General features: G+C 62.4%; 5 protein-coding genes across 6 annotated transcripts in view; 1 reads left to right on the plus strand and 4 right to left on the minus strand.

The window, feature by feature from the left end:
• Nucleotides 1-2: 2 nt before the first annotated feature.
• On the minus strand, nucleotides 3-4,078 carry CHLRE_12g537350v5 (uncharacterized protein). 2 transcript variants are annotated; one of them, XM_043068675.1, is made up of 9 exons: nucleotides 3,801-4,078; nucleotides 3,031-3,476; nucleotides 2,385-2,530; nucleotides 1,911-2,124; nucleotides 1,359-1,710; nucleotides 924-1,008; nucleotides 554-621; nucleotides 240-409; nucleotides 3-179 (listed from the first exon to the last, which is right to left on the minus strand). In XM_043068675.1, exons 3-9 carry the CDS (start codon nucleotides 2,464-2,466, stop codon nucleotides 149-151), a joined length of 1,002 nt encoding a protein of 333 aa, XP_042918771.1. In that variant the 5' UTR covers nucleotides 2,467-2,530; nucleotides 3,031-3,476; nucleotides 3,801-4,078; the 3' UTR covers nucleotides 3-148. The 2 variants fall into 2 exon arrangements, with proteins under 2 accessions (XP_042918771.1, XP_042918770.1); XM_043068676.1 differs by lacking the exons at nucleotides 3,031-3,476; nucleotides 3,801-4,078 and having other exon boundaries at nucleotides 2,385-2,568.
• A 1,297-nt stretch (nucleotides 4,079-5,375) lies between these two features.
• CHLRE_12g537371v5 (uncharacterized protein) lies at nucleotides 5,376-8,968 on the minus strand. Its single transcript, XM_043068677.1, has one exon. The coding sequence runs from the start codon at nucleotides 8,333-8,335 to the stop codon at nucleotides 8,123-8,125; it is 213 nt and encodes a 70-aa protein (XP_042918772.1). The 5' UTR covers nucleotides 8,336-8,968; the 3' UTR covers nucleotides 5,376-8,122.
• Nucleotides 8,969-9,022: 54 nt separating this feature from the next.
• CHLRE_12g537400v5 (uncharacterized protein) lies at nucleotides 9,023-18,128 on the minus strand. Its single transcript, XM_043068678.1, has 14 exons — nucleotides 17,766-18,128; nucleotides 17,304-17,387; nucleotides 16,633-17,121; nucleotides 16,136-16,189; nucleotides 15,450-15,594; nucleotides 15,080-15,193; nucleotides 14,534-14,701; nucleotides 14,175-14,233; nucleotides 13,558-13,660; nucleotides 13,063-13,128; nucleotides 12,680-12,771; nucleotides 12,163-12,358; nucleotides 11,412-11,783; nucleotides 9,023-11,053 (listed from the first exon to the last, which is right to left on the minus strand). Exons 1-14 carry the CDS (start codon nucleotides 17,783-17,785, stop codon nucleotides 10,073-10,075), a joined length of 2,943 nt encoding a protein of 980 aa, XP_042918773.1. The 5' UTR covers nucleotides 17,786-18,128; the 3' UTR covers nucleotides 9,023-10,072.
• An 818-nt stretch (nucleotides 18,129-18,946) lies between these two features.
• CHLRE_12g537450v5 (uncharacterized protein) lies at nucleotides 18,947-20,978 on the minus strand. The gene is made up of 3 exons (XM_043068679.1): nucleotides 20,751-20,978; nucleotides 19,911-20,053; nucleotides 18,947-19,538 (listed from the first exon to the last, which is right to left on the minus strand). The coding sequence occupies exons 1-3, from the start codon at nucleotides 20,923-20,925 to the stop codon at nucleotides 19,479-19,481; spliced, it is 378 nt and encodes a 125-aa protein (XP_042918774.1). The 5' UTR covers nucleotides 20,926-20,978; the 3' UTR covers nucleotides 18,947-19,478.
• A 100-nt stretch (nucleotides 20,979-21,078) lies between these two features.
• Nucleotides 21,079-26,719, plus strand: part of CHLRE_12g537500v5 (uncharacterized protein) — a 13,672-nt gene continuing 8,031 nt past the window's right edge. The window contains exons 1-10 of the mRNA XM_043068680.1: nucleotides 21,079-21,299; nucleotides 21,769-21,834; nucleotides 22,297-22,365; nucleotides 22,922-23,017; nucleotides 23,530-23,621; nucleotides 23,960-24,104; nucleotides 24,379-24,757; nucleotides 25,039-25,163; nucleotides 25,822-25,977; nucleotides 26,195-26,286. Of these exons, the coding sequence (XP_042918775.1) occupies nucleotides 21,195-21,299; nucleotides 21,769-21,834; nucleotides 22,297-22,365; nucleotides 22,922-23,017; nucleotides 23,530-23,621; nucleotides 23,960-24,104; nucleotides 24,379-24,757; nucleotides 25,039-25,163; nucleotides 25,822-25,977; nucleotides 26,195-26,286 (1,325 nt within the window). The 5' untranslated portion in view covers nucleotides 21,079-21,194. The remainder of the gene's footprint in view (nucleotides 21,300-21,768; nucleotides 21,835-22,296; nucleotides 22,366-22,921; nucleotides 23,018-23,529; nucleotides 23,622-23,959; nucleotides 24,105-24,378; nucleotides 24,758-25,038; nucleotides 25,164-25,821; nucleotides 25,978-26,194; nucleotides 26,287-26,719) is intronic.

Consider the following 26,719-nt stretch of genomic DNA (forward strand, 5'->3'; position numbering starts at 1 on the left):
GATGCGTCGGCGGCGGGGGAGGAGGAGGAGGCGGCGGCGGGGGAGGTGGAGGAGGCGGCGGCGGCGGGGGAGGAGGAGGAGGAGGCGGCGCGCGGCGGAGGAGGAGGAGGAGGACAGTTTGGTCTGCAGGGTCACGGTAGGTCGGGGATCAATAATAACGTGGGTTTTGATGCAGGTTCCTATGACACATAAGACACATTGAATTGTAAGCAGGGCCCTTTCAGCGATAGATCACTCACATGTCCGGGTGGGGAGGTGGCGGAGGCGGTGGTGGTGGAGGGGGAGGAGGCGGGGGAGGGGGTGCGCAAGCACAGCAGAACACGGGCACAGAGGCCATGCGTGCGGGGCAGGCGGACAGCTCCACGTCGCCACCCCAGGCTGTCTTCTGAACGTTCGCGGCCGCGTTTGCCTGGAATCGAAGTCAAAGTGTTGTCGAAATTGCGATCAGCATTTGTAGCCCTACCTACTCTGAATAATACCAACTATAAACGCTTGCAGTTTTTCGCGGAATGCAGAGTTGTTCAACTATGTATTTACTTTGCTATGTACTTACCTTTGTCGCCACCTGGGCCGTCACAAACGCGTTCAGCACTTTGGGCGCCGCGGTCTGTTGTGCCGGGTCTGTGTATGAGGAGGGGGCGGACACACGGGGTGCCGCAGGGGGCGGACACACGGGGTGCCGCAGGCAGGGAGGGGCGTCGGCAGGCACGCAGCGGGAGCGAATGCGTTCGGACGCACAGGCACCCCCTCCGTTTAGAGGCCGCCGAATCTCCGCGGCGCTCTGTGCGTGGGCTGGCTGGTTCTGGTCTTCTTGGTTGGTTTAGTCGGGACTGGGCCATTGGAATACCCCCCCCCCTCACTCACTCCTCCAGTCCCCCGCACATGAGCAGCCCACCCTCGCCCCTCCGGTCTGCCGCCCTCACCTGAGCAGTCCGGCACCAGGTTCGTAATGTCCAGCTGCGCAACCACTGTGATGCTGGGAATGCTCGAGTCAGGGACCGCGAACACCTGCGCCAAGCAAGTTTGAGCAGCAGCAGCAGCAGTAGCAGCAGCAGCAGTAGCAGGGAGGCGCACCGCAGCAGTAATGGATTCAGGCGCGTAACCGTCGTCAGCATCCCCACGCACCTCCGATGCATGCTCACACATAGCACATGCATGCCCCTACAGCCGCATACCTCCTACCTGCCTACCTACCTGCCCGATGTCAGATGTCAGACAGAGCGAGCAACTGCCTGGCCTGACGCAGCCCAGCCCCACAAGAAAACTTCCAACTACTCCCCACCCACCCCACCCACCCCACCCACCTCACCCACCCCACCCCACCCACCAATCCACCCATCCAACCAAACCCTACCTACCTGGAAGGTGTTGGGGCACTGGCCGGGGTCCGCCAGCGGCGCCGGCGCCACGCCCATCTTCAGAGTAAACCTAGTGTTGCTATATCCAAAGTAGTAGGGTGTGGGCGAGGACGCGAGGGTGGTGGTCAGCCGCAGGGCCTGCTGCGTGCCGGTGTTGAGAAGCCCGATGCGTAACGTGCCGGCAGAGGTGGTGGTGCCGGCGAGATTGAAGGGGTAGACCAGCTGGGCAAAGGGGTCATAGGTGGTGGGTGGCGTGCCTATGCACAGGCAGCTGCCGCCGGTGCTACCGGGGGCGGGCGGCGGCGGCGGCGGGAAGGGCACCGGTGGCGTGGGCGGCGTGGGCGGCGGCGGCCTGTGGGAAATGAGGGGGGCAGGTCACATCAGGAAAACGACGGTTGTGTGAACCTGCCCGACTGGCAGGCAGCAGGCCAGACCCAGATCGCCGCTCGAGGCAAGAACTTCGAGCCATTGGTTCCCCAGGGCCGAAGCCCACGCGCGAGCAAGGCTGCGAGCGGGCAATCAAGGTATTGCCGAAACTAAATGAGGACTCACTTGGGAGGGCGCGGCGAGGGCGGCTTTCCGCAACCTCCGGTGGGGCAGCCTTGAAGCAAGTGTCGGCGCTCTGGGAGCACCGTTAGCAGCCCAGCAACGCCCTCCGCATCCGCAGCTACACTGGCGTCATTGTGCACGTCCTCAGCGGAAGAGGAAGCCGAAGCGCCAGACCCGACGGCATCAGTGATGCTCGACTCAAGGTCCAAGGCGAGGCCTGTAAGATGGGCAAGAGTGGGCCACATTTTATTCGATGATCATTTGCAACATGTTTAGAATGCTCGGGCGGCGCTTAAGCGAGTCGTGGGCACCGAGCATCTTTGGGGATGCCTTGCGACGTGACCCGGCCCTTCCCGCACTCGTTCGTTAGCCACCCTCGAAGCGTTAGAGTTGTTCTATGCGCATTGATACTGCGTTCAGGCCATCTGCAAGCCCACCCCGCTGCCAAGGCAGTTGCTCGCGGTAACCAATCCTTACCGGAAGAGGTCGCTGCGCACGCGGCACAGGCGGCACAGGCTAGCAACAGCGCTAACGCTGTGCTGCGCTTTCTTATTATCATGCGTTCCAGGGTCTCAGCGCGCGCGCGAGGTGATACGGCGAGACGGCGGGTCGGCGAACATCAACTGGGCACCAAAGGATGTGTTCAGTGTGGAGTCAGCGCTTCCAGTATGAGCGAGGGGAAACTGTATCTATATAAAGCTATGCACCGCAGAGCTATTTATATGGGCTCCAATCCCATGGCCGATCTGGCCCGCCGTCTCGTCCGGCCGCAAGTCGTGTCAGGGTCACGTCAGGGTTGTTGCACCCGCGCTCAGCGCGCCGCTACTACTGCTAAGCGCGCGGCCGGGCGTCAGCAAATGAAATAAACGTGTAAGGCCAGAAATCTGAGCCAATCTAGTCACCTAGCGGCCCGCATGCGTGCACGTGAGAGCGCCCACCAACCTACCGGTTCCACGCCACGCTGCCTCGCGGCAACCCACCCAATGTAACTCCGCGCACGCCACGGCCGTCCCTTTGCCTCGCTCCCTGCCCAGACCAAGCCCCGCCACGATGCTCTCGTACGGTCACCCGGTCTCACCCATACCCTGCCTAGACTGGCCTAGAGAGCAGTCAGAGCACGCACCTGGCTTGGGTTCCGTGCTTCCCAAGGTTGCTCCCAAGGTTGCTGCGCCCGGTTGCTCCCTCCCTCACGTGGAAACCGTGCAGCATCGCTGGCAGCTCAGGGGCCTCAGAGGAGGCTGCGGCGTACAAAGCTCCCCTGGTACAAAACTGCTGCCGAGCAGCAGCCCATTCGGGCAGCGGGCGCGAGAGCGCGTGCAAGGCTTTCGTCCGTCGTTGTGGCCGCGACGTTCCGCGCTGCTGGCTGCTGCAACGCCGGGGGTTCCGCCGCCATCCGTGGCCCGAGGGCATAACAGACGAGTTTGGAGCGGTCGCGTTCCTGGCTGCCTGTAACAGGTGCTGCTGCAGCGGCTGCTGCTGCTGTCCCGCCGCCAGCCGCTTGACACGGATTGCTCCACCGGACTCCTCCCAGCAGGGCGCCCAGCCGGTACAGCCGTGCATCATGCCACACTGCAGATACACACACAACACACAACACATACACATGCCAAGCACGCAGGGGAGGAAAGCGGGCGTGGGCCATTAACGACAAGCAGCCTGGTTGGGTGAGTGCGGGGTGGGGGCAGGTGACAAACCCGCATGTCGCGGCCACGCCAAACCCTCCGCCACCCGCCATCCTTCAAGCCCCCCGCAGCCCCACAGCGATTTGCAAGTGAGCGCATGCAGCGACTTTTGCCTGCTCCCACTGAATGCATGTGGCTTGCTGTGCCTGCGTCCCAGACAACAGGGCCCCACAGCCTCTTGAACCACGCCCCCAGTGCTTGCTGAGCGCACCTTTCAGCTGCTCCACAAAGTTAGCCGCCGAGCAGGAAAAGAAGCTAAGCTGTGCCAGATAGGGGAGCCAAGAAAGGCCGAGGCTGCCAAAGAGGTCGCATTCGTGTTTCGCGCCAAACCGCATGCCGCCACTTAACATCATGCAGATCCATGCTGCTGATGCGAGAGCAACAAACATATAATGTTGATCCATTTCAGGTCACAAGGAGCTGTGGCGCTCGCAGACTGAGACAGTCGTGCCGAGCGTGTTCACGCTCTATTGCATTTGATACATGTTTGCCGTTGTCATTGTCAAACAATACCAAACATAAACCAATTAAAACAGTGCCGCTTTACAGAAATCCCGATGCTCATGCCGCGACGTCCCCCCATGACAAGGCGCGATCGGTGTACTTCAATAGAAGGTCGTACTGTGCCGCCCCTGCTGCACCCGCCGACCATCAACCCCACCCTCGTGGGGTCGTCCACCGCCTGCGTTTGCAACTACCGGCATTCGCACGCAGGATGAGTACATACGTGGTGTACGATCCCAACCGCGTCAAGAGTGTGTGTGTGTGCATTCAGTCACGGAGCCCGACTGGGCTGGCGCGTTGCACGGCCTGCGGATGCCGGCGGCGTCGTTATTCGCCGACTTATGCTCCTGGTACGCGAGCGTCTGGGAGAAGGCCCCCGTGGCAACGGCTGTGGCGCACGTTGGGGCGCTGGCGCTGGGCGCAGTGGCCCTGAGCGAGCCGCGCGCCCTCGCGCGCCCGGCGCAACAGCAGCGAGCAGCAGCAGCAGGGGCACGACGCCTGACTGTCGGGACCCGTACCGTATTGTGGCTGGGAGCACTCCTACATACCCCAGGCGGCGCCCGCTGAGCAGAACTGGGTTGTTTGTTGTTGTGTATGTGTGGTTACAATAAGGTGGTGAGCTTGCATTGGTTACAAGAGGGACCTGCTGACGCAGTTCACGAGCCAGTGACGTGGAGAACGTACACCCTGCTCTGGACCCCAGGGGCGTGCCGCCTGCAGCGCCGTCGGCCTACTCTACCTCTAGTAGGCTTGCTCCCATAGTGAGCACGACGTGCATTCCTGTCCTTTTAGAAACCAAGGCCCGGGCCGGGGGGCCCGTACTTATCACGTTAGTTGGCTTGGGGTCCGTCATGACGCGCTCCCCTGGCCTGACGTTGAAGGTGTGCGACAGCAGTATCAGGGAGCCACGGCGTAAACGAGGCTGGTAATACGGCTAGTGATACGGCTGGTGATAAGGCTGGTGATAAGGCCTTGCCCACGCGCGCACTTATTGAGGTGAAACGTGCATGTGCCGGGGGGGGGGCATGTGTATGTGTGGTGGTGTTCATCCGCCGTGTATCCACTGCGCACGCCTGCATGGGCCAGGTCGCCATTGCCTGCATCCCAGCTGACTGCTAGCGAGCGCGTGCTTGAATGCCGAAAGGGTGATGGCGCGCGGGAGGTAGGTGTTGGCTGTTGGCCTTTCTAGATGGCTGGCCTCCGCTGTACAGAGCCTGGGCTGAACTGAGATGACAGAACGGAATGCTGACAGAGCGGACCCGGCTAGCTGGCACAAGCAAACAGCCAAGGGCACTCACACTGCAGACGGCTCAAAACCGCAAGCAAGCGCAAGCCACACGCACCGCGCGCGACACCACTTTCGCAATAAGGGAAAAGTGGACTGACCGACTGAGCCCACGCCACGTCTCCAGTCTGAGGCCGCAACCGTCTCTATATATCTTATTGCACGCACGTTCTGGGTTGCATACCAAAGCGTACCGCACGCAGTAGCTAGCGCAGGCCCCCGCCAATGGGAAGGCTCGACTCCCGATGCGGCTGCGCCGCTTCTCCCGGAGCGACATCGCACAGCATCGCACATGGTTCCCTCTTGCAACGTCGCAAATAAACATACAGCTTGATTTGGCCTGCCTTGTGTTTGACCCTCTTCCAAACCGCCCGGTGGGACCATGGGAGCGGTCACGAAGGCTGCGGTACGGTAACGGGTGGCAGGGGCATCCTTCCAGCCATCACAGCCACACGTGGGGGGAATGCGCGTCAGCAAACTTCCCGCCAGTCAGCAACTTGTCGGCACAGTAACTCCGGCGTTCGACCAGTCGCGAGCTCATGCACTGCCGATGCAAATTGTTTGCCATCTGCTGGGGTCTGGGAATCAGCTGCACCCTACGGGACTTCGCCAACCTGCCTTGACACTGTCCCATCGCACGCCCATCACAGCCACTCGCGTGCTGGTGTGTGGCTAGAGCAGCTAGATAGCCCCGCTCCCCGTTTCACGGACTCCGCGGAGTTTTGAACACAGTTGCTTTAGCGGACTCAGAAGTGTTGCTTTCATTTGATTATTACATACATTGCCCCCACGCAGGCAGCCAGTGAATGGATCAAAAGCTGAAGCTCGCTTCAGGATGCATGGTAACCCCCCGTAGAAATGCCGCCGCGCGCAGCTAACAAACAAACCAACTTCGTGTGGCACAGCGCCAAGTCACAGCGCCCAGTCTCAGCGCTTGCTTGAGACCGGTGTTGCTGCATGAGCACGATATGACCGTACGTCAGCCGTGTGAGAGCCCACACCGCTGCCGTACGTGTCCATGCCGAACCGCCACCCGCCCGCACCCCCCAGTAAAGCAGTCAACCCAAAAAACACCCACACTGCGCAATCTCCGTTGACCAGACCAAATCTCCGTCTCCGCATCTCCTGCGTACCAACCAACCAAACCCACAAGAGCTGTCAACAAAGACGCGGGCTCGCGCGAGCAGGTGGCACCAAGAGGAGCCAGGCGCCCCATGCCACCTCCCATGTAACCGGCTCCCATCACATACAGTATCGTGGCGAATTTAACTTATTAGCGCCGCGCCCGATCGCCATCCGGGATGTGTGCTCGTCCGCTTCTCACCCCCGGCTTTTGCTACATACGTAGCACTGCTGTAAAACCGCCAGCAGTTGTCAGACGTACGCGTGTCATGACGCGCCCTACCCTCCTCACAACAGATACGGAACCCAACCGACCAATGCAGTCCAACCAGAGTAACACAATCACACACACACGCACACACACATTCTCAGAGGGTCAGGCTGCGACCAAGCTCCAGCAGACATCCTTTACCGCTTTACGTGTACGGTATGCACGGGACACGCCTCCACGGGCAGCCAGCGGTGTTGCACAGCGAGCCCGTGCGCCCCAAGCAAAACCTGACCCGGGCATGTAGCCCACAGCGGGATGTCCATTGGCGAATGTGCCGTGCCCAGCGCACGAAGCTGCTTTCACGTCTTCACCAACAATACGGTGGCAAACCTATCGATGCAAATTAGGAGACCCCGGGCTAGCTAGGAACTAGCTAGCTCCTGAGACAATGCATTTAGGAGTGGCGGCCGCGCGCCTGGGGGCCCGTGCCCGTTGAAGCCTGCTGTCCCTGCGGCTCTGCCCCCTACTTGTTGCTCTGTAACTCCAGCCGTCTCACTCAATCATTGCGCCTTGCCTACCCGTACTCACGGCGGCAATTGCATACCGTCATGCTTGTATGGATACTATAAGCACCAGTGAACGCCGAAGGCATCCGCACACGCGGCGTGCCCGCAAATGAAGCAGGCCCCATACGGACGCGGGGACACGCCCACGCCCGGGTTCCCATCAGCTCAACCGATTTTCCGGCTACAAAGATCTCCGTGCACGAGCTCAGTGTCGATCACTGCTGGCAGATGTGAGGGGCCGCGCACAACACATTCCCACACATGTACTCCTGGGGCGCGCGCTTCCTTTGGGCACACAAAACGAAACGCGAAACAGTTCAAAGTAGGTCGCATCAGAGCGCGCATACAATCCAGTACGCAACAGAGTCTCAATCCACACCATCCAATCTGGTCTGGCCATTCATTCATTTGCCAAACTTCTTCACATTTGTTCTTGATATTTTGGATTTTGTTTCAAACTGCAGCAGCGCTTGGCGGCACCCCTCCCACGGGCTGCTCCGTTGCCACACTCACGTGACTTACGCATAGCGCACACATCCCCACCTCTCACAATCAACTTGCTTGCCTCTCATGCAACAGCCGCACATGCATTCGTCAGCAGCGTGTTAGTCCAACCGCCTTCACACACACGCACGGTAGCTATGCTTTCGTCATGTGCGCGCGCAGCTTTGCATACCGCTGCGCTCTCCCTCATTGCCGCCATGCATGACATATGAAATCGGCGCAGCGGCAGCAAAGCGCGCGGAAAGTAAGAAGGTACATGGGAGATTGGTTACCGTGCCACTAGCTAGTCATGCAAATGCAGCACCGTGCCAGGCACACGCCACATCCGTTTGCCCCTCCCCTCAATAAAACCCAATACGGCCATTGTACGTGCCCCCAGCAGCACTCAAACACAAGCTGCGCTGTGGGTCGCATGCGTGTGGGGCTGCGACGGCATGGGTTATCCTTGCATCCATGCGTCTCAAAGGATATGCTGATGCCTGTGCGATGCTCACGGCGCGCCACACGTGACATACACGCCACGAAACGCGGTGTCCCTGGAAGTCCCGTTGCATCTCAGTCCCATAAGCTCAACACGTGCGATATTAAGGAAGGACCAACCGATCAGCACGCATACATGCCGACTGCGCTGTAGGGTCGCAGCAGCGGAAATCAGCAACAGGCTAGTAAAACACACGTTTTGCCGCACTGAATGAGCGCGGTCTTTGGATCATAAAAAGAAAGATTACGTATGCAAGTGTCTCCCACAAAATGCGCAGTGAAAAGCCCGAAGATTTTCACGCGCCGCCGCTGCTGGGTGCGCAAACGGACAGCAGCAGCCCGAAGCACCCACACGAACCCCCGTACGAATAGTAGCCCGCCCAGGCCCTTCTGCCTCCCGCGGTCTCCCCGCAACGTGTACAACGTGGTCAGCTCACTCCGCAGCCAAACCAAACACCATCACACCACTTGTAAACGCATCTCATACATATTGCCCTGAATTGGTTATCAATAGCGCCCCGTCGTGCCCAGTGGCGTGATCTTTGGCGACCAGACACTTGGGTGGACAAATGGATATCGAGAAGACTCCCCGCAGCCGTGCCCCGCAGCCGTGTTGCGTATCAACCTCCGGTCACCGCCACCCCCCCACCCTCAATCTCAACGCCCACCATCACCATCACCCTCACCCTGGCTCCCTTTCTCTTTTCGTCTCATGTCTCCCCCTCCCTCCCTGGTGCCCCCTGCCTCCTCCCTCCGGCCGCGCATGCCACTGATGGCTCGCGCACAGGGCATTCCCGAACACGACTGGGAGCCTGGGCATCAAACACGCAGGACCCCCCCAAAGCATCCAGCATGGGTGCCAGCCAGCAAAGATTCTCAATGGAATCTCAATCTGCTTTACTCCTTTTGTTGCATCTCCGCATCATCCACCACACACCATCTCCAGTGGTACTGGGACTCGTATCATGTTGCAGCTTTGCGCGGCAGCGGCGGGCTGGGCAGGATATGTGGTGGGCATAAGAGCGTTTCCCGCCGCAGCAGCGTACAAGCACAACCTTGAAACTGCGCGTCCGTTCCGTGTACGCCCTGCTGCATCCAGTACCACATCCAGTATGTATCACATCGACAGCCCAGAAATCACCAAATAGCATCCAAATTTGTAGCTATATTATATTGATATTAGCTCGCTGCTAACGGCAGCAGTAGGCAACAGCCCTCGCAGCACTGGGCGATGCAGCCACTTCCGTGTCCAAACCCTGCGGCCTTGCTTCACAAGAAACACAACCCACACGTTCCACTCCGCGCGCCCGGATCACGTACCGTACCAATCTCCCTTCTGTCATTTCAGCCCCTGTATGCAGGCTCGCTCGATTACGTACGAAACAAGACTCTGCAACCCCGTTTCTCGCTCACGCGCGCTGAAAAAGGCGCACGCCACCGGATACCCTTGCTACGATTGAAGACGGTGCACACTGGCACGGCGTACTCATGTGTGCTAGCGGTAACGCACTTGCATTGTCAACAGTAATTAAAACACCGCTGCAGTGCACGCCCGCGGTAGGTCCCGTAAGGTAGCCACGGCGAGCGACACGCACGGTCGATAAAAGTCAGATGTCTGGTTGCGCTCGCTTCTCCTGACGCTGCCCATCCAACGTCGCGCCTCTCTTGCAATGCCACAAGCAAGCAGGGTCATTCCTAGCCCTGCGCTGATTTGCCGACAGACGGGCCACGGCGGGCTCTCTTCGGTCCCTTCGGTCCCTTGCTTGCGTCTATCCACACCGCAGCACGTACGCAGCAACGTGCAACCGCCGCTACTGCGCAAGGCCGACGTTGCGCGCAAATGAGGCGCCACGGCTGGCGGCGGTGTGCGGCGAGCCCTCCACTTCCATGGGGCTACAGCCGCCGGCCTCGCCGCCCGCCGCCGCGGCCGCCGCCGCCGCCGCCGCCAGCATCGACGCCGTCTTTGACACGCTGCCGCCCAGGCGCGCAGGCGAGCCCAGGCGAGCCGGCGAGCCCGGCGCCGCCGACAGCATTGCCACCGCACCGATGGCGGAGCCCATGCCCGCCGCCGCCGCCACCGGCGACGGCGCGCCCGGCGAAGTCGACAACGGCAGGCCGCCGCCGCTGACGGAGCCCTTGGACTTGGACGCCGTCAGCCGCGCGAACAAACCACCGCCGCTGCCAGCCGCCGCCGCCGCCGGCGCCGCCACCGGAGGCAGCGGCCCCACGCGGCCCGACGACGGCGAGCTCAGCGACGTCAGCGCCGCGCCGGCGGCGCCGCCGCCAGCTGCGGCGGCGGCACCGCCGCCCAGCTGCAGCAGCGTGGGCTGCGGCATGGACGCCTGCACGGGGGTGGCGTTGGTGGAGGAGGCGGAGCTCCAGAACTTGAGCTTGCGTGCCAGCGCGGAACCCGCAGTCTTGTCCGCCGCCGCTGCCGCCGCCGCCGCTGGCGGCGCCAAGCCGCCGGCGGCGTGGGACGGCGCCGCCGGCGGCGCCGATGACGTCAGCGGGCAGGCGGCGGCGGCAATGCCGGCGGGCACACCTGGCGGCGGCAATGCCATGCTGTAAAGCGGCACGCCGCCGCCACTGGCGGCGGCGCCGCCGCCATCCATCTCTGAGTCATCCAGCATCATCATCATGGGGGTGTTACCGGCGGCGCCGCCGCCGCTGTGGGCGGTGGCGGCCGCCGCCGCCGCGGCCTGCAGGTGCTGCGCCTGCTGCGCCGCCAGCTGCTGCTGCAGCTGCAGTTGTTGCTGCTGGAAGGCCTGCTGCTGCAGCTGCTGCGCCTGCAGCTGCGGGGCCGGAGGGTTGGGGACGGAGGAGGGGGGAGCAGGAGGCGGGGAGGAGGAGCCGGGAGGAGGGCGTTAGTTTCATGATTAGCTAAGGAAACGGGGGGCTGGGGCGCGTGCGTGCAGGGTGCATGGCGTGTTGTCAACCGGGACTCTCCATAAGGCAGGGAGCTCCAGGTGAAACACCCGCAAGGAAGCACCCTGCTGCTGCTGCAGTTGCCCCACCCAACCTCACTAGCTGCCCTTATTTTACACACACACACACACACACACACACACACACACACACACACACACACACACACATACACACACACACACGCAGCGCGCCCCCAGGCGCTCGGGCCCCAGCCCGCCTCACCTGCTGCTGCAGCTGCAGCTGCTGTGCCTGCGCCTGCAGCTGTGCGTACGCCGCCGCCGCTGCCGCCGCGTTGTTGCCGTCCAGCGCGTGGCCGTGCCCGTACGTCTGCGCGTGCTGCAGCGCCGACTGGTGCTGGTGCTGCTGCATGTGGTGGTGGTGGTGGTGCTGCAGGTACTGCTGCTGCTGCAGCATTTGGTATTGCGGCTGTAGCAGTTGGCCGTTGGCGGCGGCCGCCGCCAGCTGCGCCTGGAAGGCGGCGGCGTTGTTGGCTGGCGGTTGGGCGCCGGCGGGCGGGTGCGGCATGAACTGTTGCTGCTGTTGCTGCTGCTGCTGCTGCTGTTGCTGGTGGGCCGCAAGGGGCACGAGGTCCGCCTGCAGGAGATGAAGAGCCACGCAGGAGATGAAGAGACACGCAGGAGATGATGAGCAAGATGACACGCACAGGCGATCAAGGCCACGCTCGAGCGCGTTAGAAGGCTTCAGTGCATCAGTGCAGGCTGCCTCAGCAGCATGTGCACAGCACGTGTGCAGCAGCTGCTGTATCGCGCTGCACGGGCGCTGCTGCATTGCGGTCCTCGGGTACCACCGCACATCAACGTCGCCCTGCCACCCTGCCTTTCCCCGTGTTACCGAAGATGCTTCCAAAAAGCCGTCTGCCCACGGAAGGCGTTGTCGTAGCCTGCACCTACGCACTAGTGCCCCCCTTCCCCAACACCCCCCCCCCCCGACCCCGACTCCAACCCAAACTCACCACGCCGCCCACTGTGTTGCTGCGCACCAGCTGACCCACTCCGCCGCCGTCCACGGTGCCGCGCCGCAGCATGCGCGCGCGGCCGCGGCCGCCGGCGCCGCCCGCCGCGCCCTCCCGGCGGCTGTACTTGAGGATCCAGGGGTGCTGCAGCAGCTCCAGGATGGAGGGGCGCAGCGTGGGGTCGCGCACCAGCACGCTGCGGGGAGGGAGGGAGCAGGAGAAGGAGGCGGCGGAGGAGGAGGTAAAGGCAGGCAGGCGAAAACCGCGAGTGTGTGTGTGTGTGTGTGTTAAAAAACGAAACGAAAGCCCGCCGAGTGTGTGTGTGTGTGTGTGTGTGTGTCGTGGATGGGGCGGCGACGGGATGTGCGGCTAGGCCGGGACGCGGGAGTCGATGCATCGGTTATCGGTTCAGTGACGCATGCGCGTGCGTGCGTGTGTGCGTGTGGGTGGGGGGGCGTGCGTGCGTGCGTGCGTGTGTTTGGGGGGGGGCGTGTGTGTGTGTGTGTGTCTCACTCACGAGCTGATGAAGCTGATGGAGTCGGCAGACAGCCAGTTGGGGTACTCGACCTTCTTGGTGCGGATCAGCCGCAGCGTCTCCTGGGCCGAGGGCTGTGAGCGGAGGCGGGGGCGGGGGCGGGGGCGGGGGCGGGTACATTCATGTTCAGGGGGGAGGCGGAGGCGGGGGTGAAGGTGAAGGTGGGTTGGCACACAGCAAGGAAGGTGTAGAGAGAGGTTAGGCGCACGCCATGCAAGACACATGGGTGCGGCGGGATGCGGGACAGGCGCGGCCACGCACACGGAGAATAATGATATGTGTCCCAAGCAATATGCCCGGGGGGGGGGAGGGGTGGAGCCGGGGGGGGTGTTCGGGGTTCGGGTTGGTGCTGCCACCACACTCACCGCCGCGAAGGGCGGCTGCCCCACCAGCAGCTCGTATGCCAGCACGCCCACACTCCAGCAGTCCACCTGCAGGGGTGGGGGGGTGGGGGTTACATTCATGATGAGCCAAGGAAATGGTAGATAGTGGTCCATCTTTGGGGGAGTAGCAACCGTTACCTACGATGTCGAGCGGGTTGCTTTACACCATTCCAGAAACGACAGAGAGAGCCACAAGGAAGCAGGACAAGACGTGTTCGTCCAAATGAGGTGGAGGCAGGCAGAAGGGCAAGGCTTGCGTGACAGCTAACGGGCGAGTAGCCAGACTAAGGGCGGCGGCAGAGATAGGCGACGGCGCCGGGAGGCGCCGGGATGCGGTGCGGTGCCGGCGGGGACCCGCGTGTCCCTGTGTCCCTCTCGCCCTCTCCCCCCTCGATATTTTGCATTGGGTTCGGTTTAGTTTGGGCTGGTATCTACAACCCCCTTCCCCTTCCCCTACACCCACACCCCCACACCCACCTTGTTGGTGTATCCTGTGTCGGGTCTGTCCTTGTGGTCCTCGGGGTGTTGCTTCACAGGGCAGTCCAGGATCTCAGGGGCCAGGTAGTCGATGGTGCCCAGGCTGGAGAGGGAGGGGAGGGGGTGGGGTTGGAGAGGGGGGCGAAGGGGTTGAGGGTGAGGAGAGGGTGGGGGGTTTGGGGGAAGGAGGTGTGTGTGTGTGTGTGTGTGTGTGGGAAGGGGGGCGGACATGAGCACGCGGGAGAAGCGAAGGCGTGGGGCGTGTGTGTGGTGCAGGCGCCCAGCAGGGTCATACAAGCAAGCGACACGGCTCTAAGGGGTGTGAGGGGCCGCGGGCGGGGGGAGCGAGGAAGGGGGAGTTACATTCATGATTAGTTAAGGAAGTGGTAGACGGTAGACCATCTTGCGGAACATGAAGCGTTACCGACGATGTCGACCAGCTCCTGGCTCCAGCTCGAGCTCCAGCTCCAGCTCCAGCTCCAGCGCGTAGACCCTCCGAAGTAGTGTTCCCGTTTGATATAAAGCTGCTGCATAGCCTGACACGACCTAAGTTCGCGGCGGCACGGCGGGGAGGGGGGACAGGTCGGGCACGGGCAATGGCACGGGGCCCCACGCACCGTGTGTTGGCGATCTCCTGCTTGGAATCAATGGACAGTCCGAAGTCCGCAATCTTCACCTGTGGGGGCGTGTGTGTGTGTGTGTGTGTGTGTGTGTGTGTGTGTGTGTGTGTGTGTGTGTGTGTGTGTGTGTGTGTGTGTGTGTGTGTGTGTGTGTGTCTGTAGCGCAGGTGGGGCGGAGGGGCGGTATAAGTCACATGACACACGAAGAAGTCCCCGGGCCGGAGGCCCCCTCACCGCCACCACTCCCACCCCCCCCCATCCCGCCGCCCCCGGCTCCCACCCGTCCACCCCCACGTCTCCCCTCCCTTACACCCGCCCCTTTTCCCAACCCCTCCACCTCTCCAGCGACCCCCCACCTGGAAGCTGTTGGTGAGCAGCATGTTCTCGGGCTTGATGTCTCGGTGGATGAGGCCGCGGTCGTGGATGACGGCCAGGCCCGCCATGAAGGGCTCCAGGATGAGCGGCACAGCCAGCTCCTCAGCCAGGCGGCCGCGCTGCGACTTGAGGTAGCTGTACACGTCACCCTGGAGGGGGGGGGGGGTGATTCGTGTGTGTTTGTTGATGTTAGGGATTATGTAATACAATCATGATCATTTGTCCCGGGGTGTGTGCGTGGGGGAGTGTTGGGTTTGTGTGTAAGGGGGGCGACGGGAATTTGTGTGAGAGAAGGTGGGGATTTGGCGGGAGGGCAGGGTAAGATATGGCGATACTCTGTCACCAGGACTCCGGTGCTCAGGCGTCAACCCCTCTCATCTTAACCCCTTCATCCTCCAATCCCCGCCCGACCTGCAGCCCGCAACCCGGGTCAAGACCTGTCCCAATGCCTGCTGCGACAACCTGTCAACATCTTCTCGTCTTGATCAATCAAGCATGGACCCAAACCCCATCCCGCCGCTGCTCACCCCGGGCGCCCACTCCAGCGCCAAGTAGACGTAGGCGCGGTCCTTCCACGCCGCGTACAGCGCGATGATGGAGTCATGAGCCAGCTCCGAGTGCAGCCGGATCTCACGAGCCACCTGCGAGCGCCGGGGTTATTTGAGTGTTGAAGTGTTTCAGTGTGTGTGTGTGTGTAACTAGGCTGCCGTAGGGTTGCGTGTGCGCGTGTGTTTTACATATTTTCCTGGCGGCGGAGGGAGAGGTTCCAACACTGCTGGACCCCCTAGCCTCCCCCTAGCCCGCCCCCCTTTTGTTTTAGCTTGGCCTGGTATTTACAATCCCCCCATAGCGCCCCTCCCCAAGCCCCCACCAAAAGAAAAGCAAACCTCTACTCGCCTGGTGCCTCTCGATCTCGTTGAGCTTGATGCGCTTGTAGAGCTTGAGCGCCACCGTGATGCCGCTGCGCTTGTCCACCGCGTGGTAAACCATGCTGATGGCGCCGTTGTACATGAGGCGCCGCAGGTCGAAGTCGGTCACGTGCCTGTTTGAGGGAAGGAGGGAGGGAGGCAGGGTGAGCAGGGTGGGTGGGATGGGTGGGTGCGTGGGTGGGTGGGTGGGCACACATGGCTAAAAGAGAGAGAGTGTGTGTGTGTGTGTGTGTGTGAGTGTGTGTGTGTGTGTGTGTGTGAGTGTGTGTGTGTGTGTGTGTGTGTGTGTGTGTGCCTGTGTGTGTTAAAGAGCACAAGGAAAACAAAGCTCAAAGACGGTGTATGCAATGCAGCAACGCGACGTGTGTGTGCGGGGGGGGCCGCTACGGGGTGAGGGGCGAAGCGGGGAAGGGGCGGGGGGAGCTGCCTGCGTTAGGACTGCGCCTCCCGAACTCAAGGTGTTAGGACTTGTGTGTTAGGATATGTCGGGCTGGGTGCCGTTAGGCCGCGCTTTGCCCGGATTCTCCCATAGATTCCCACGCGTTCGTCGTCATAATGACTGCCGGCCCGCCCCGTTGTGTCCACTGCCTCACACGTGTGTGCCACGGGCACCATGCACCTCATCCCAGCGCCCACTGGGTGCTGCTGACTCACCACACGGGGCGGCGCAGCGCGGGCGGGCAGTGGCGGCCCATGGCGATGGTGACGCTGTGCGGAGGAGGCAGGAAGGAAGGCGGGGGGGGCGAGGTGTCACAGGCGGGGAGAGGGGGGAATTGGCCGCGGGTGTGAAAGGCGGGAGAGGGGAAAAGGCCTCGGGAGCAGAGCTAGGAACGTTGTATGAGGTTCAGTCACAATTCAGACAGCTGAATGGCATTACAAACATTGATACTGATTGTGGAATACCTCTCATAAACGGCTCGTAACCGTCAGACCAGGGCGCTAAAACCATACTGTAAGTTGGGAGGTAGGTGGGCGTCGGGCCAGCCCGCGCTAAAACCCAGGCCAGGCAGGCCACTGCAGGCACGTGCAGCCCGGCAAAACCCCGAACCCCTCCACGACACGGACGGCTCCGGAACCAGATCTCCGCTTCGACACCCCTCTGGCCCTCCGCACACACACACACACACCTCACAGACAGCACCCCCGCTCACCTCTCGTACGTCTTGGGCGCGACGTGGTCGCGCGGCGGGCTGGGCAGCGACGTCGCCGCCGCCGCGTCCGGCGCGGGCTGGGCGGCGGGCGGCGTGCTCGGCGCTGACGCAACCGCCATGTTACCGGGCGCCGCAACCACCTGCGCGGCCAGGGTGGTTACCGGCACGTCGGCGCCGGGGGGCGCGGGCGCGCCCACGGGGGATGAGCTGGCCAGGGCGGGCAGGCTGCTGGGCGAGGGCGGGGCTCCCGCAGGTGGGTGCGGCTTGAGCGGCGAGGGCAGCTGCTGGCTGGGTTGGGGAAGCTGTTGCGGGTGCGGGTGAGTAGTGAGCGGGTGGAGCCCGCCGATGTGCGTCTGGTACACGGCCGGGGGCTTGGCAGAAGGCCCCACGCCCGCAGCTTCGGCCGCGCTCCTCAGAAGCGGCTCAACAGCCGGGCTCAGTCCGCGCGCCAAAGGTGAACTCGAGGCAGATGGTAGATATACGTCGGAACTGTATGTGGATAGCAACAGGCGGAAGGGCGCGAGGAGCAGCGGCACGGGCCAAGATTCGGTGAAGTGACCCTCCAAGAACGCGCAGCTTACTCCAGCGCGTTAGCCTCCCAATGTGAGCACTGGCAGCCCTACGAGCAACCTTGCATGAGCTGGCTCAAACAGCAGAACAGAAGACCGCACCTCGCGCCCAACGAGCGGTCGCTGGTCGGGTTCAGGTCCAAAATAGAGTCGCTATCATCCTGACGTTCGTTTTTCTGGAATACTCTGCATACAGTAAATTTAAAGTGATCACACGTCACAACAGTAAGTGGCGGGACGGAAATTCATGTGACTCGAATCGAAAGCGGGCAGTGCCTGACCAGTGCGAAAATGCACGTGGGGCGGAAACATCTACTCTGGCCATGCGCAGAATGTAAGTACTGGAATACAATATGTTAAAGGCAAGGCCGTAAGAAACACCCGCACGGTTTGCGAGCGGAAGTTTGGCGGTCTAATTGGTAGGTGACCGCTGCCGTGGACCCGACCCCAGAAATGAATTAACGTTATTGCGTTACGTCGGCGACACCATGTGCGCCTAGCCCCAGAGAGCCCCACCGGTGCCGTGCGATGTGGACCTTGCGCCCGTCAAAGTCCCGAGCTTACTTCTTCAAAACGCGACGCATCGTCACGTGTATACCGTTGCTGATGACTTCTGCTGCCACCAGCGCGATAAGAGCGGCAGAAGAGAACGGGGAGAGCAAACGTGCTATCGCTTGCAAGGTCTGTGCCGCCTAGTGCTTGAGCCTTGGGATTGCGGTGATTGGGTCTGAGTCTATGTGTTTATGTATAAACTGTTGATGAGTGGCGACCAGGTTAACAGCGCTGCCCTGCTGCATTGACGAACGGACTGCGGAAGACGAGCGGCCTTTTCACGTGGGAGTCGTCAATCAACCTGCTGCTGCGTAACTCGCACCTTCGGCAGCGAACGACGCGCGCGACTATATAACTCATCGATAGGTAAGTAAATAGCGCATTAGCCTCACCCATAATACAAGTCAGAATGGGTTTCTTGGTCGGCTGTAGGCTAGCTGCAGTCCCTGCACTGCCCTGCATCAGTGCATACAGGTGCCCACTACCCCGCCTCAGTCCATACTACTACCCTGCCCAGACGCCCAGTCCATGCTACCCTGCCTCAGCGCATACTGCCTCAGTCCATACTAGGTAAGTCGATAGGCGCGCTGAAGTCCACGGCCGACCCAGATACCAACGGAACCTTGCCTCATGGCGTTGAAATGCGTAAATGCGAATGCGAATGCAGATGGTAGCGGAGGTTGTTGTCGCTTGCAAGCAGTGAAAGCGGTCAGCAGAAAGCACTGAGAGCTGACATGTTACCTCAAACGGACGGTAACCGCCGTCCGCTGCGGAGGCCGCCGAGAGCCGCCATGTACCAAATGAAACCAGGGAAACTGCTGGGTTGGTGGGTCGCTGGCGTGCTGGCGAAACGCGGGATGTGGCACGGGGTGTGCGGGACCAACCTGGAAACACCAGCGCCACCGACGCCCAGCAGCACATGGGGGGAAGGGAAGAAAAGAGAAGAAAAAAAAAAAGAGAAGAAAAGGGAGGGCGTAAGGCCGCGGCGTGTTTGCGCTCCCACCCCATCTATCGCCTGTACCAGGGGTGCCCCTGGCCTGTGCTAGGCGTAAACCAACACACACATTGTTGCTTCGTGTGGGGACGCGGCGAGTCCGATAGAGCCTCAGATGCCCCCGGTCGGCTGGACACAGGCAGTCCGTGGCGTGGGTGGGTGCCCGTGTAAGAGTATTCTCGAGCTTAGTTGTGTCATGCCAGGGCATTGCATATTCTTACATGCGGAGATGCGCAGTAGTCCTCCCCGGGGGCCGCAAACACAAGCCCTGTCTGCAGTTCCCTGCGCAAGCACACGTTGACAGCTATGCTAAAGAGCTCTTAACGAACAGCATCCATCACCATCTAAGAGACACGCGTCTAACTAAAGCACTCATACCCCGCACACGCAGTGATGTCTCAGCACGCATCCCCATTCAGCAGTCACACGCGCACCACACCACGTCATAAAGTCTATAATCTAAGCCAGAGGTAAGCCCACTCACAAAGCGCCTGACAGCCACGGCGCGCGCCTGACAGCCGAGGTCGGCGGGCCTCGCGTCAAACAACGACTCGCGCTCTCGCTGCCGCAGGCCGCAAGACACAGCCGCTAGCGACCCGCCCACACGGGACCTTCACATTGGGGGATTCTCCCGACGCAAGCCTGCGCGTGTGTGGCGGCCTCGGGTGCGCAAGCCGCTAGGCAGCGGCCAGGTCACCGCGCCGAGCGTCAGCACTGTGTCAGTCAGCCGCTTAGTGGTGGGAGTCGGCGGCGCCCTCCTCCGGGGGCCAGGTGGTGGCAACGCGGGGGTGCTGAGCGGAGGGGAGGGGGATGAAAGGCACAGGCAAACAGGCAGGGTCAGGTCCGGGCGCGGATTGGCCATACCGGCTTCGTTGCATTTGGGTTCAGTGGCCAGCTGGCGCACTGGTCTGCCTGCTACCCTGTCCCCGCAGAAGTACCGCAGGTGCCGCACCCGCTCTCTGGGTTCTCGCAGCAACAAACGGATACACCTCCACAGACACACGCATGCAGAGCTGCCCACGCCCCGTCTACTGCAGGAAGCGCGCGCTCCCAGACCCTAGGCTCCGTCAGCCCCCCTGCCCGACGCCCTGCGCCCACGCGGGGCCCGTGTCCTCCCATCCCCTGGGCCTGCGCCTGGCCCGCCCCCTCCTCGCCGCACTCACGCCCTCGAACAGGCCGTCCTGGCCCCACGGCATGCCGGGCAGACGGCGGATGCGCATCCAGGGGTAGGGCGGGATGGTCACGTGGTGCTCCTCCTCCAGACCCACAGCGAAGTCGTAGAGCATGAAGGCAACGCCGACGGGGCCTGCGCGCACCGGCAGCAGCGCAGGGTCGGTTTGGAACACCGGGCCAGGCTTCTGGCTGGAGAGCCGTTACATGAAGATGCAGGTGTAGGTGTGCAGGAAGAGGATTGGAGGTGGTGCTGCAGTGGCGGGCGCTACGCTGCCGTCGCGCCGGACGGGTAAAGGCTTTGGGCAGCGTCAGGGGGACCATGCCAAGGCGCAACTCGCGCTGGCTGCTGGGACCCCGATGCGCGCATGCAACACCAGCTTGCGCTGGCATATGCATCCGGGAACGCCAAGGAGCACAGCGCCACAGCGCTGGGCTGCTCCAGCGTCGCGACCATGACTGCAAACCCGGTACAACGTCCCCCGGCGCCACTGCCCCGAGAGCGAAGCTGTGGTAGCTTCTCAGCAGGCAGTGCTTTGTAGTGCACCTGGCCTCAGCTACTAGCGGTGCGGTGGGTTGACTCCTGCGCTGTGCCGCTGTGTTACCCAGACTCCCATGCTCCGCTCGCTGCCCTCTCATCAAAACGAGTTGTAGAGAAGCTCATGACGTGCTGCAGGCTCCTGGAAAGGCCCGAGCTCCCCAGCATCAGCACATCCTTCTTTCGAAACCCCGCCACAGCTTCTCCAATCCCGCCGGTGTGCGCATTCTTTCGGAAGCCATCTTTGAAGGTACGCATGGAGGCCGGCATGAACCAAGCGGATCCCAGCGCTCACCGAGCAGCATGAAGCCGACCATCTCCTTGTTCACGCTCTTCTTGGCCTCATCCGCGGTCACGGCGGGCTTAGGGAAGTAGGGAGCCCAGTACTTGTCGATTGTCTCGCCGGCCGTGGTGGACGCCCGGCGGAATCCCGGCATAGCGGTGCTAACGGCCCGGCGGAGTGCCTGCATGGTTGCTAGTGCTCTTCAGCTAACTACGTGTGTTGCGGGAAACTTATAAATACGGGCGGGAGGCGGGCACGGCAAAAGACGAGAACCAATTTGCAATTGCAATCCCTCTTGGGCATTGACACATACACACTTTAGTTCAACACCAATACATTAGCGTGCCTATACACACACGGGTCAATCCAGGTGTTCAACAGCAGCTGGCACTGGAAAACATGCAAATGACCTCGTGAGCCCTGCCGCTGATAGCTGCGAAGCCAACAGCTGTCACGATGGAGGCGCTGGCACCCTACCAGCGCCTCTCCATCTACCAAACGAAGGCGCGGCTGTTCGTGGTGGGCTACTGCAAGCTGCGCAACACCGCGGCGCTGCTCAAGGTACGCACGCGTTGTCGCCTCCCCCCCGCCCAACCTTGCCGGTCCTCGGTCCACGGGCGCCTTTGTGCCGCTGCTCAATGTCAAAGGTCTCCAGGGGAAGCAGGGCACGGGCGGGGGTGAGTCGAGCCGCGCTGGGCAAGCAGCTGCTGGGGCCCAGCAACCCCTGCCTGCCCCACCTCCATAACCGCTAACGACACCCGACGCCAGGAGGGGCGGGCGTTCCTTTCGCCAGTCAGAGAAACATGGTGTAGGGCTGCGCCCATCAAATCTCCACGAAGCTTTGGGGCAGCTAACCCCCCCCCGCCCCCTGTGACTTAATGAATCCGTTCTCCACATGAACCCACCCCATGCATCCACTCAATGCTCCGCCTCCGCCACCTCTCAAGCCCCCTTGCCTCAACCACCATTACCCCCCGACTCCGACTCCGCCCCGGCCCGCCCCCGACTCCGACTCTGCCCCGCCCCGCAGATCAGCAAGCAGGAGCCGACGCAACTGGATGCGGCGGAGGTGGCGGGCGCGTACAGCCTGGCGGAGGTGGGCGTGATGGGGGTGGGGGTAGGGGTGGGGGTTGGGGGTTGGTGGGTTGCATGCCCGAGCCCAGCGAGTAGGTCCCACGTGGGTGAGTGTGTGGGGCGCTGTGTGCGTGGGTGGGTGGGTGGGTGGGTGGGTCGGCAGGTGGCTGGTTTCCACACACGCCGTGCATCGCCCTCACCCACCCCACTCCCGCCTCGCTCCCCACCGGCACTTCCCCACCTCCAACCTCTTCTCCCCCCATACACATGATGCCTCGGCCCCTTCCCAAAACAATTGCCGCTTGCATCTTTCACATGTGCCTGTGCTCCGCTGGTGCGGCTTGGTTGGGATGAGTTTGGGCCAGTTTGGTACTTACAACCTCTCCCTCCCCACCGCCAAACTCTTCTCCCCCCGCCCCCCCTGTACCAATCCTTGCAACCCCCTTCGCTACACTTCTCTGTACCAATCCTTGCAACCCCCCAGGTCCGGGCCATGCTGGGCCAGATCCATTCCGCCAATGCGCACCTGGGCGGACTACAGCTGGTGACGCACGTGAGGGGGGGAGGGAGGGAGAGGCTGGGAGGAGAGGGGGAGGGGCGGGGAGGAGGGGAGGAAGGGAGGGAGGGAGGGAGGGTTGCAAAGATGGTTGGAGAAAAGCGGTACAGGATGCACTGAAGACTGCAGACGAAGGGAGGGGAGGGGGCGGAGGGAAGGGAGAGGAAGGGAGGGGGGAGGGGGAACTGAGAGGGTTGGGGGGGAGAGGGGCTGGGAGGGAGAAGGGAGGAGGGAGGAGGGAACAAGGAGGAGGGAGGAGGGAGGGAGGATAGGTGCCCAAAGGACATTGAGGTGGGGCCCTGTGGCCGAGATCATTGGATGGCAGGGGGGTGATGACGCTGGTGGGTGTGGTGAGGGTGTGGGGCCGGTGTCGGACCACTGCCGCGGCTGGAAGAACCGGTTGGAGGGCAAGGAGTCGTTGGAGCAGGACGGGGTGGATGTGGCCTGAAACACATACACCCCCCTCCCCCTCTTACCTCCCGCCTCCCCCTCCCGCCTCCCGTCTCCCCTCCCGCCTCCCGCCCTCCCGCCCTCCTCCCCCCTCCCGCCCCAGTGCTGCGGCATCCTGGGCTGCTTCCGCTTCACGGAGACCTACTACCTGCTGCTGGTCACACGCAAGGCGGCGGTGGGCAGCATCTGCGGACACAAGGCGAGCCAAAGGGGGGCCTGGGGGTTGAGGGTGAACCAATCCCGTAAGGAAACAGTCGCGCTGCAAGGAGAACTGCAGCCGCAGGGGCCCTGGGGGGAGGGAGGGGATGGGGTTTACCGTAATCCAAACCCAACTAAACAGGGGCAGCGCGGCACAAGGGGGCAGGGGGAGGGGGAGCGGTGCGGTGTGGGGGTGGCAGCAACGGCAGGAGCAGATGGAGCGGCGCTCTCACACCTCTCTCACTCGCTGGCTCTCGGGCTTGCATGGCACGGCATGGCAGCCCAGTGCAGTGCGGTGCGGTGCGGTGCAGTGCAGTGCAGTGCAGTTGTGTGTGGCAGCAAGTAGGCTGAGCACCCTCCCCTCGTGCTTCAGTCGGTGGGGTTGGAACGAAGCACTCCCCTCCCTCCCTCCTTTACACCAACACCCCCTTGGGACCTTTATCAGTGGGCTCGGGCACATCATCCCCCCTTCTCTGTATCCATCTTTGCACACACACACACACACACCCGCAGGTGTACACTGTTGCCGCCACGGCGCTGGTGCCGCTGCACCCCGGCTACCACTCGGCAGCGGGCGGCAGTACCTCAAGCACGGCGGAGAAGCGGTGAGGGGGAGGGCAGGGGGAGGGGTCATTTGTCCGAGCCCAACCGTCGTTGAATGGATAAGTGCCCGATACCAAGAACCTAGCCACTCCCCCACCAGCTACTCCCTGCTCCCGTTCCTTGCCCGCCCCTCCCGCTCCCTGCTCCCTTCTTTCTGCTGTCGCCACCCACACCTTTACCCCCATGTACTTTCCTACCCCAAGCCCCGCCTCAACCCCCCAACCCCCCCCTGTACCTTGATTCCCCTGCTTGTATCCTGTTCCCTATGCTTTAATCTTGCAACCCCACACCCACTTCCTTTACCAATCATGAATGTAACCCTTCGGCCCCACCCCCGCAGTTACGTTAAGCTGCTCATGGGCATGGACCTGACCAAGCACTTCTACTTCTCCTACACCTACAACCTGGCCGCGACGCTGCAGCAGAACTGCCAGCGCGCGGCGGAGCAGCAGCAGCAGGCGGCAGCGGCGGCGGCGGCGGACGCGGTGCGTGGGAGCGGGATGGGATGGGTGGGGCGGGGGGCTGGGTGGCTGGCGGACGGCTTTGCTCGCCTGGGCTGCGCGCGAGACTGAAACGTGATTAAATGTTGAAAAAGAAAGTACATCTTTAGTACCGAGTTTGAATCACCGTTTTGCCTCTCCTGGCCGGGTGTTCAAACTTAAACTTAAGAACGGGAGGAGGCCCCTGACCTGGGGGTGTGTTTGAACCGTGCCTCACATGTCACCCCATAGTTTTACCCTCCGCCACCCGCTACTGCAGAGTGTGGCCGCTGCGGGCCTGTTCCCAGACGGCCCCGCAGCGCCCGGAGAGGACGACGCCACCCCGCCCCACCCCTCCCGCCTGCCCCACACCGACGCCGCCGGTCCCGGTCCCTGCAACGATAACGGTAACAGTAACGGTACGGCGGGCAGTGGCGGCGCCGCCGGTGGCGCCGCCAATGATGTGTACGACAGCATGTTTGTGTGGAATGCCTATCTGACGGCGGCGCTGCGGCGGGCGCTGGGCGCCAGTGGCGGCGGCGGGTCCAGCGGAGGAGGAGCAGGAGGAGGAGGAGGAGGGGGAGGGGGAGGGGGAGGAGGCGGCTGCAGGTGGACGGTGCCGCTGATACACGGCTTCTGGGAGCAGCGGCGCCTGTCCAGTGAGTGGCGGAGGGAGGGGGGGGAGCTGGGACAGTGAAGTAAGGGGAGGATTACTGAAGGGGAGGGAGGAGGTTGGGAAGAAGAGGAGAAGGGCAGGAGGGGCAATGCCGGGACGCTATGGGTACTCATTCACTCATGGGGAGTGGCGTCGCAGCCTCCTCCTCACCTTGCCCGTCTTTGCCTCACCCTGCCTCAGTTCTTCAGCCCTCGCCCTCCCCTGCCCCAATCCCCAACCCCATCCTTCCTCCTCGCGCCCCCCCCCTCGCCCCCCGGCCCCCAGTCTACGGGCGGCCGCTGACGCTGACGCTCATCGCGCGGCGCTCGCGGCACTTTGCGGGCACCCGCTTCCGCAAGCGCGGCATCAACGACGGCGGCAAGGTGGCCAACGAGGTGGAGACGGAGCAGGTGCGCGGGGGGTGGGTGGGGGGGGGAGAGAGTGAATGAGCGAGTGTGTGCGTGTGTGTGTGTGGTGTTGGGGTTGTAAATTCCAGCCCAAACTAAACCGACCCCATGCAATGAAGCTGGGAGGAGATCGTGGCCTATGCTTGACAACGAAGTGGCTCTCGACAGTAGTACCCGACCCCGAAATGCACCGCGTTCACATCTTCCCAGCAACCCATCCCGCAAACCAGGAGGGGATAGACGGTCGTGGAGGGCGGAGTGATTAGACTACAAGTTTGAAGTGCCACGTCCAGGGGGAAGCAGGGGTTTGGGCATGACTAATGCGGTGGGTGTCGTTGTCGCCGTCAAGCACCCCGAGACACGAGGACGCATGGCCACTGCTTCTCCGCATCCCCTCAGTGAGGTTCGGTTTTGTTTGGGCTGAATTTACACCCCCCCTTAACTAGTCATGAATGTCACCCCTCCTGGTAATGACTTCGTCTGCAGTCTTCCGTGCATCCTGTACCGCTTTTCCAAACATCCTTGCAACCCCCCCCCCCCTGTACCGCTTGTCCAAACATCCTTGCAAACTCCCCACCCCCTGTACCTGCCTACGCCTTCACTTCGTAATTAATCATGAATGTAACCCCAGTGATGTAACCCCGTCCCCCACCCCGCAAAGGTCGTGGACGCGGGCCTGGACTACCGCACCCGCACTCCGCTGCTTAGCTCTGCTGTGCAGCTGCGCGGCTCCGTGCCTCTGTTCTGGAGCCAGCAGCTCAGCGCGCTCAGCCCCAAGCCCGAGATCGTGCTGCAGCAGTTCGACCCGCTGTACCAGGTGCGGGGGAGAGGGTGAGGGTGAGGGTGACGGGAGCGGAATTGTAGGTACCAGACCAAACTAAACCAGGGGAGTTGGGGTGGTAGAGGGGGTCGGTGCAATACAGCAGCAGGCACCAACCACCACCACCACCGGCATGCGCACGCACACACGGCCCCCTGGCCCTGCCCGTAATGCCTCCACCCTCCCTGCCTCCACCCTCCCTGCCCCTCCTCAGGTGACGTCCGCCCACTTTGACGACCTGGAGTCCCGCTACGGCGCCCCCCTGGTGGTGCTCAACCTGCTCAAGAGCAAGGAGCGCAGGCCCAGGTGGGGAGGATGGGGGTGGGGAGGTGTGTGTGTGTGTGTGTGTGTGTGTGTGTGTGTGTGTGTGTGTGTGTGTGTGTGTGTTGAAAAGAAAACAACAAAACGAAGCCCGCCCAGACGGCGCGTGGTGTGTGTGTGTGTGTGTGTGTGTGTGTGTGTGTGTGTGTGTGTGTGGCGGGGGAATGGGGTGGCAGGCAGTATTACCTCTTGCAACTGTCGCCTCTGCCTGCGCTCCGCTTGTTTGGCTTGGTTTGGTTCAGTTTGGGCTGGTATTTACAACCCCCTCTTCCTGCTCCTTCCCCCTCCACCTCCTCCACCTCCTCCTCCTCCTCCTCCTGCTCCCCCTCCTCCCCCTCCTCCGCCTCCTCCCCCTCCTCCCCCTCCTCCCCCTCCTTCCCCTCCTCCTCCCGCTCCCCCTCCTCCCCCTCCTCCGCCT

Source organism: Chlamydomonas reinhardtii, chromosome 12 (assembly GCF_000002595.2).
Source record: "Chlamydomonas reinhardtii strain CC-503 cw92 mt+ chromosome 12, whole genome shotgun sequence".
NCBI classification, from domain to species: Eukaryota; Viridiplantae; Chlorophyta; class Chlorophyceae; order Chlamydomonadales; family Chlamydomonadaceae; genus Chlamydomonas; species Chlamydomonas reinhardtii.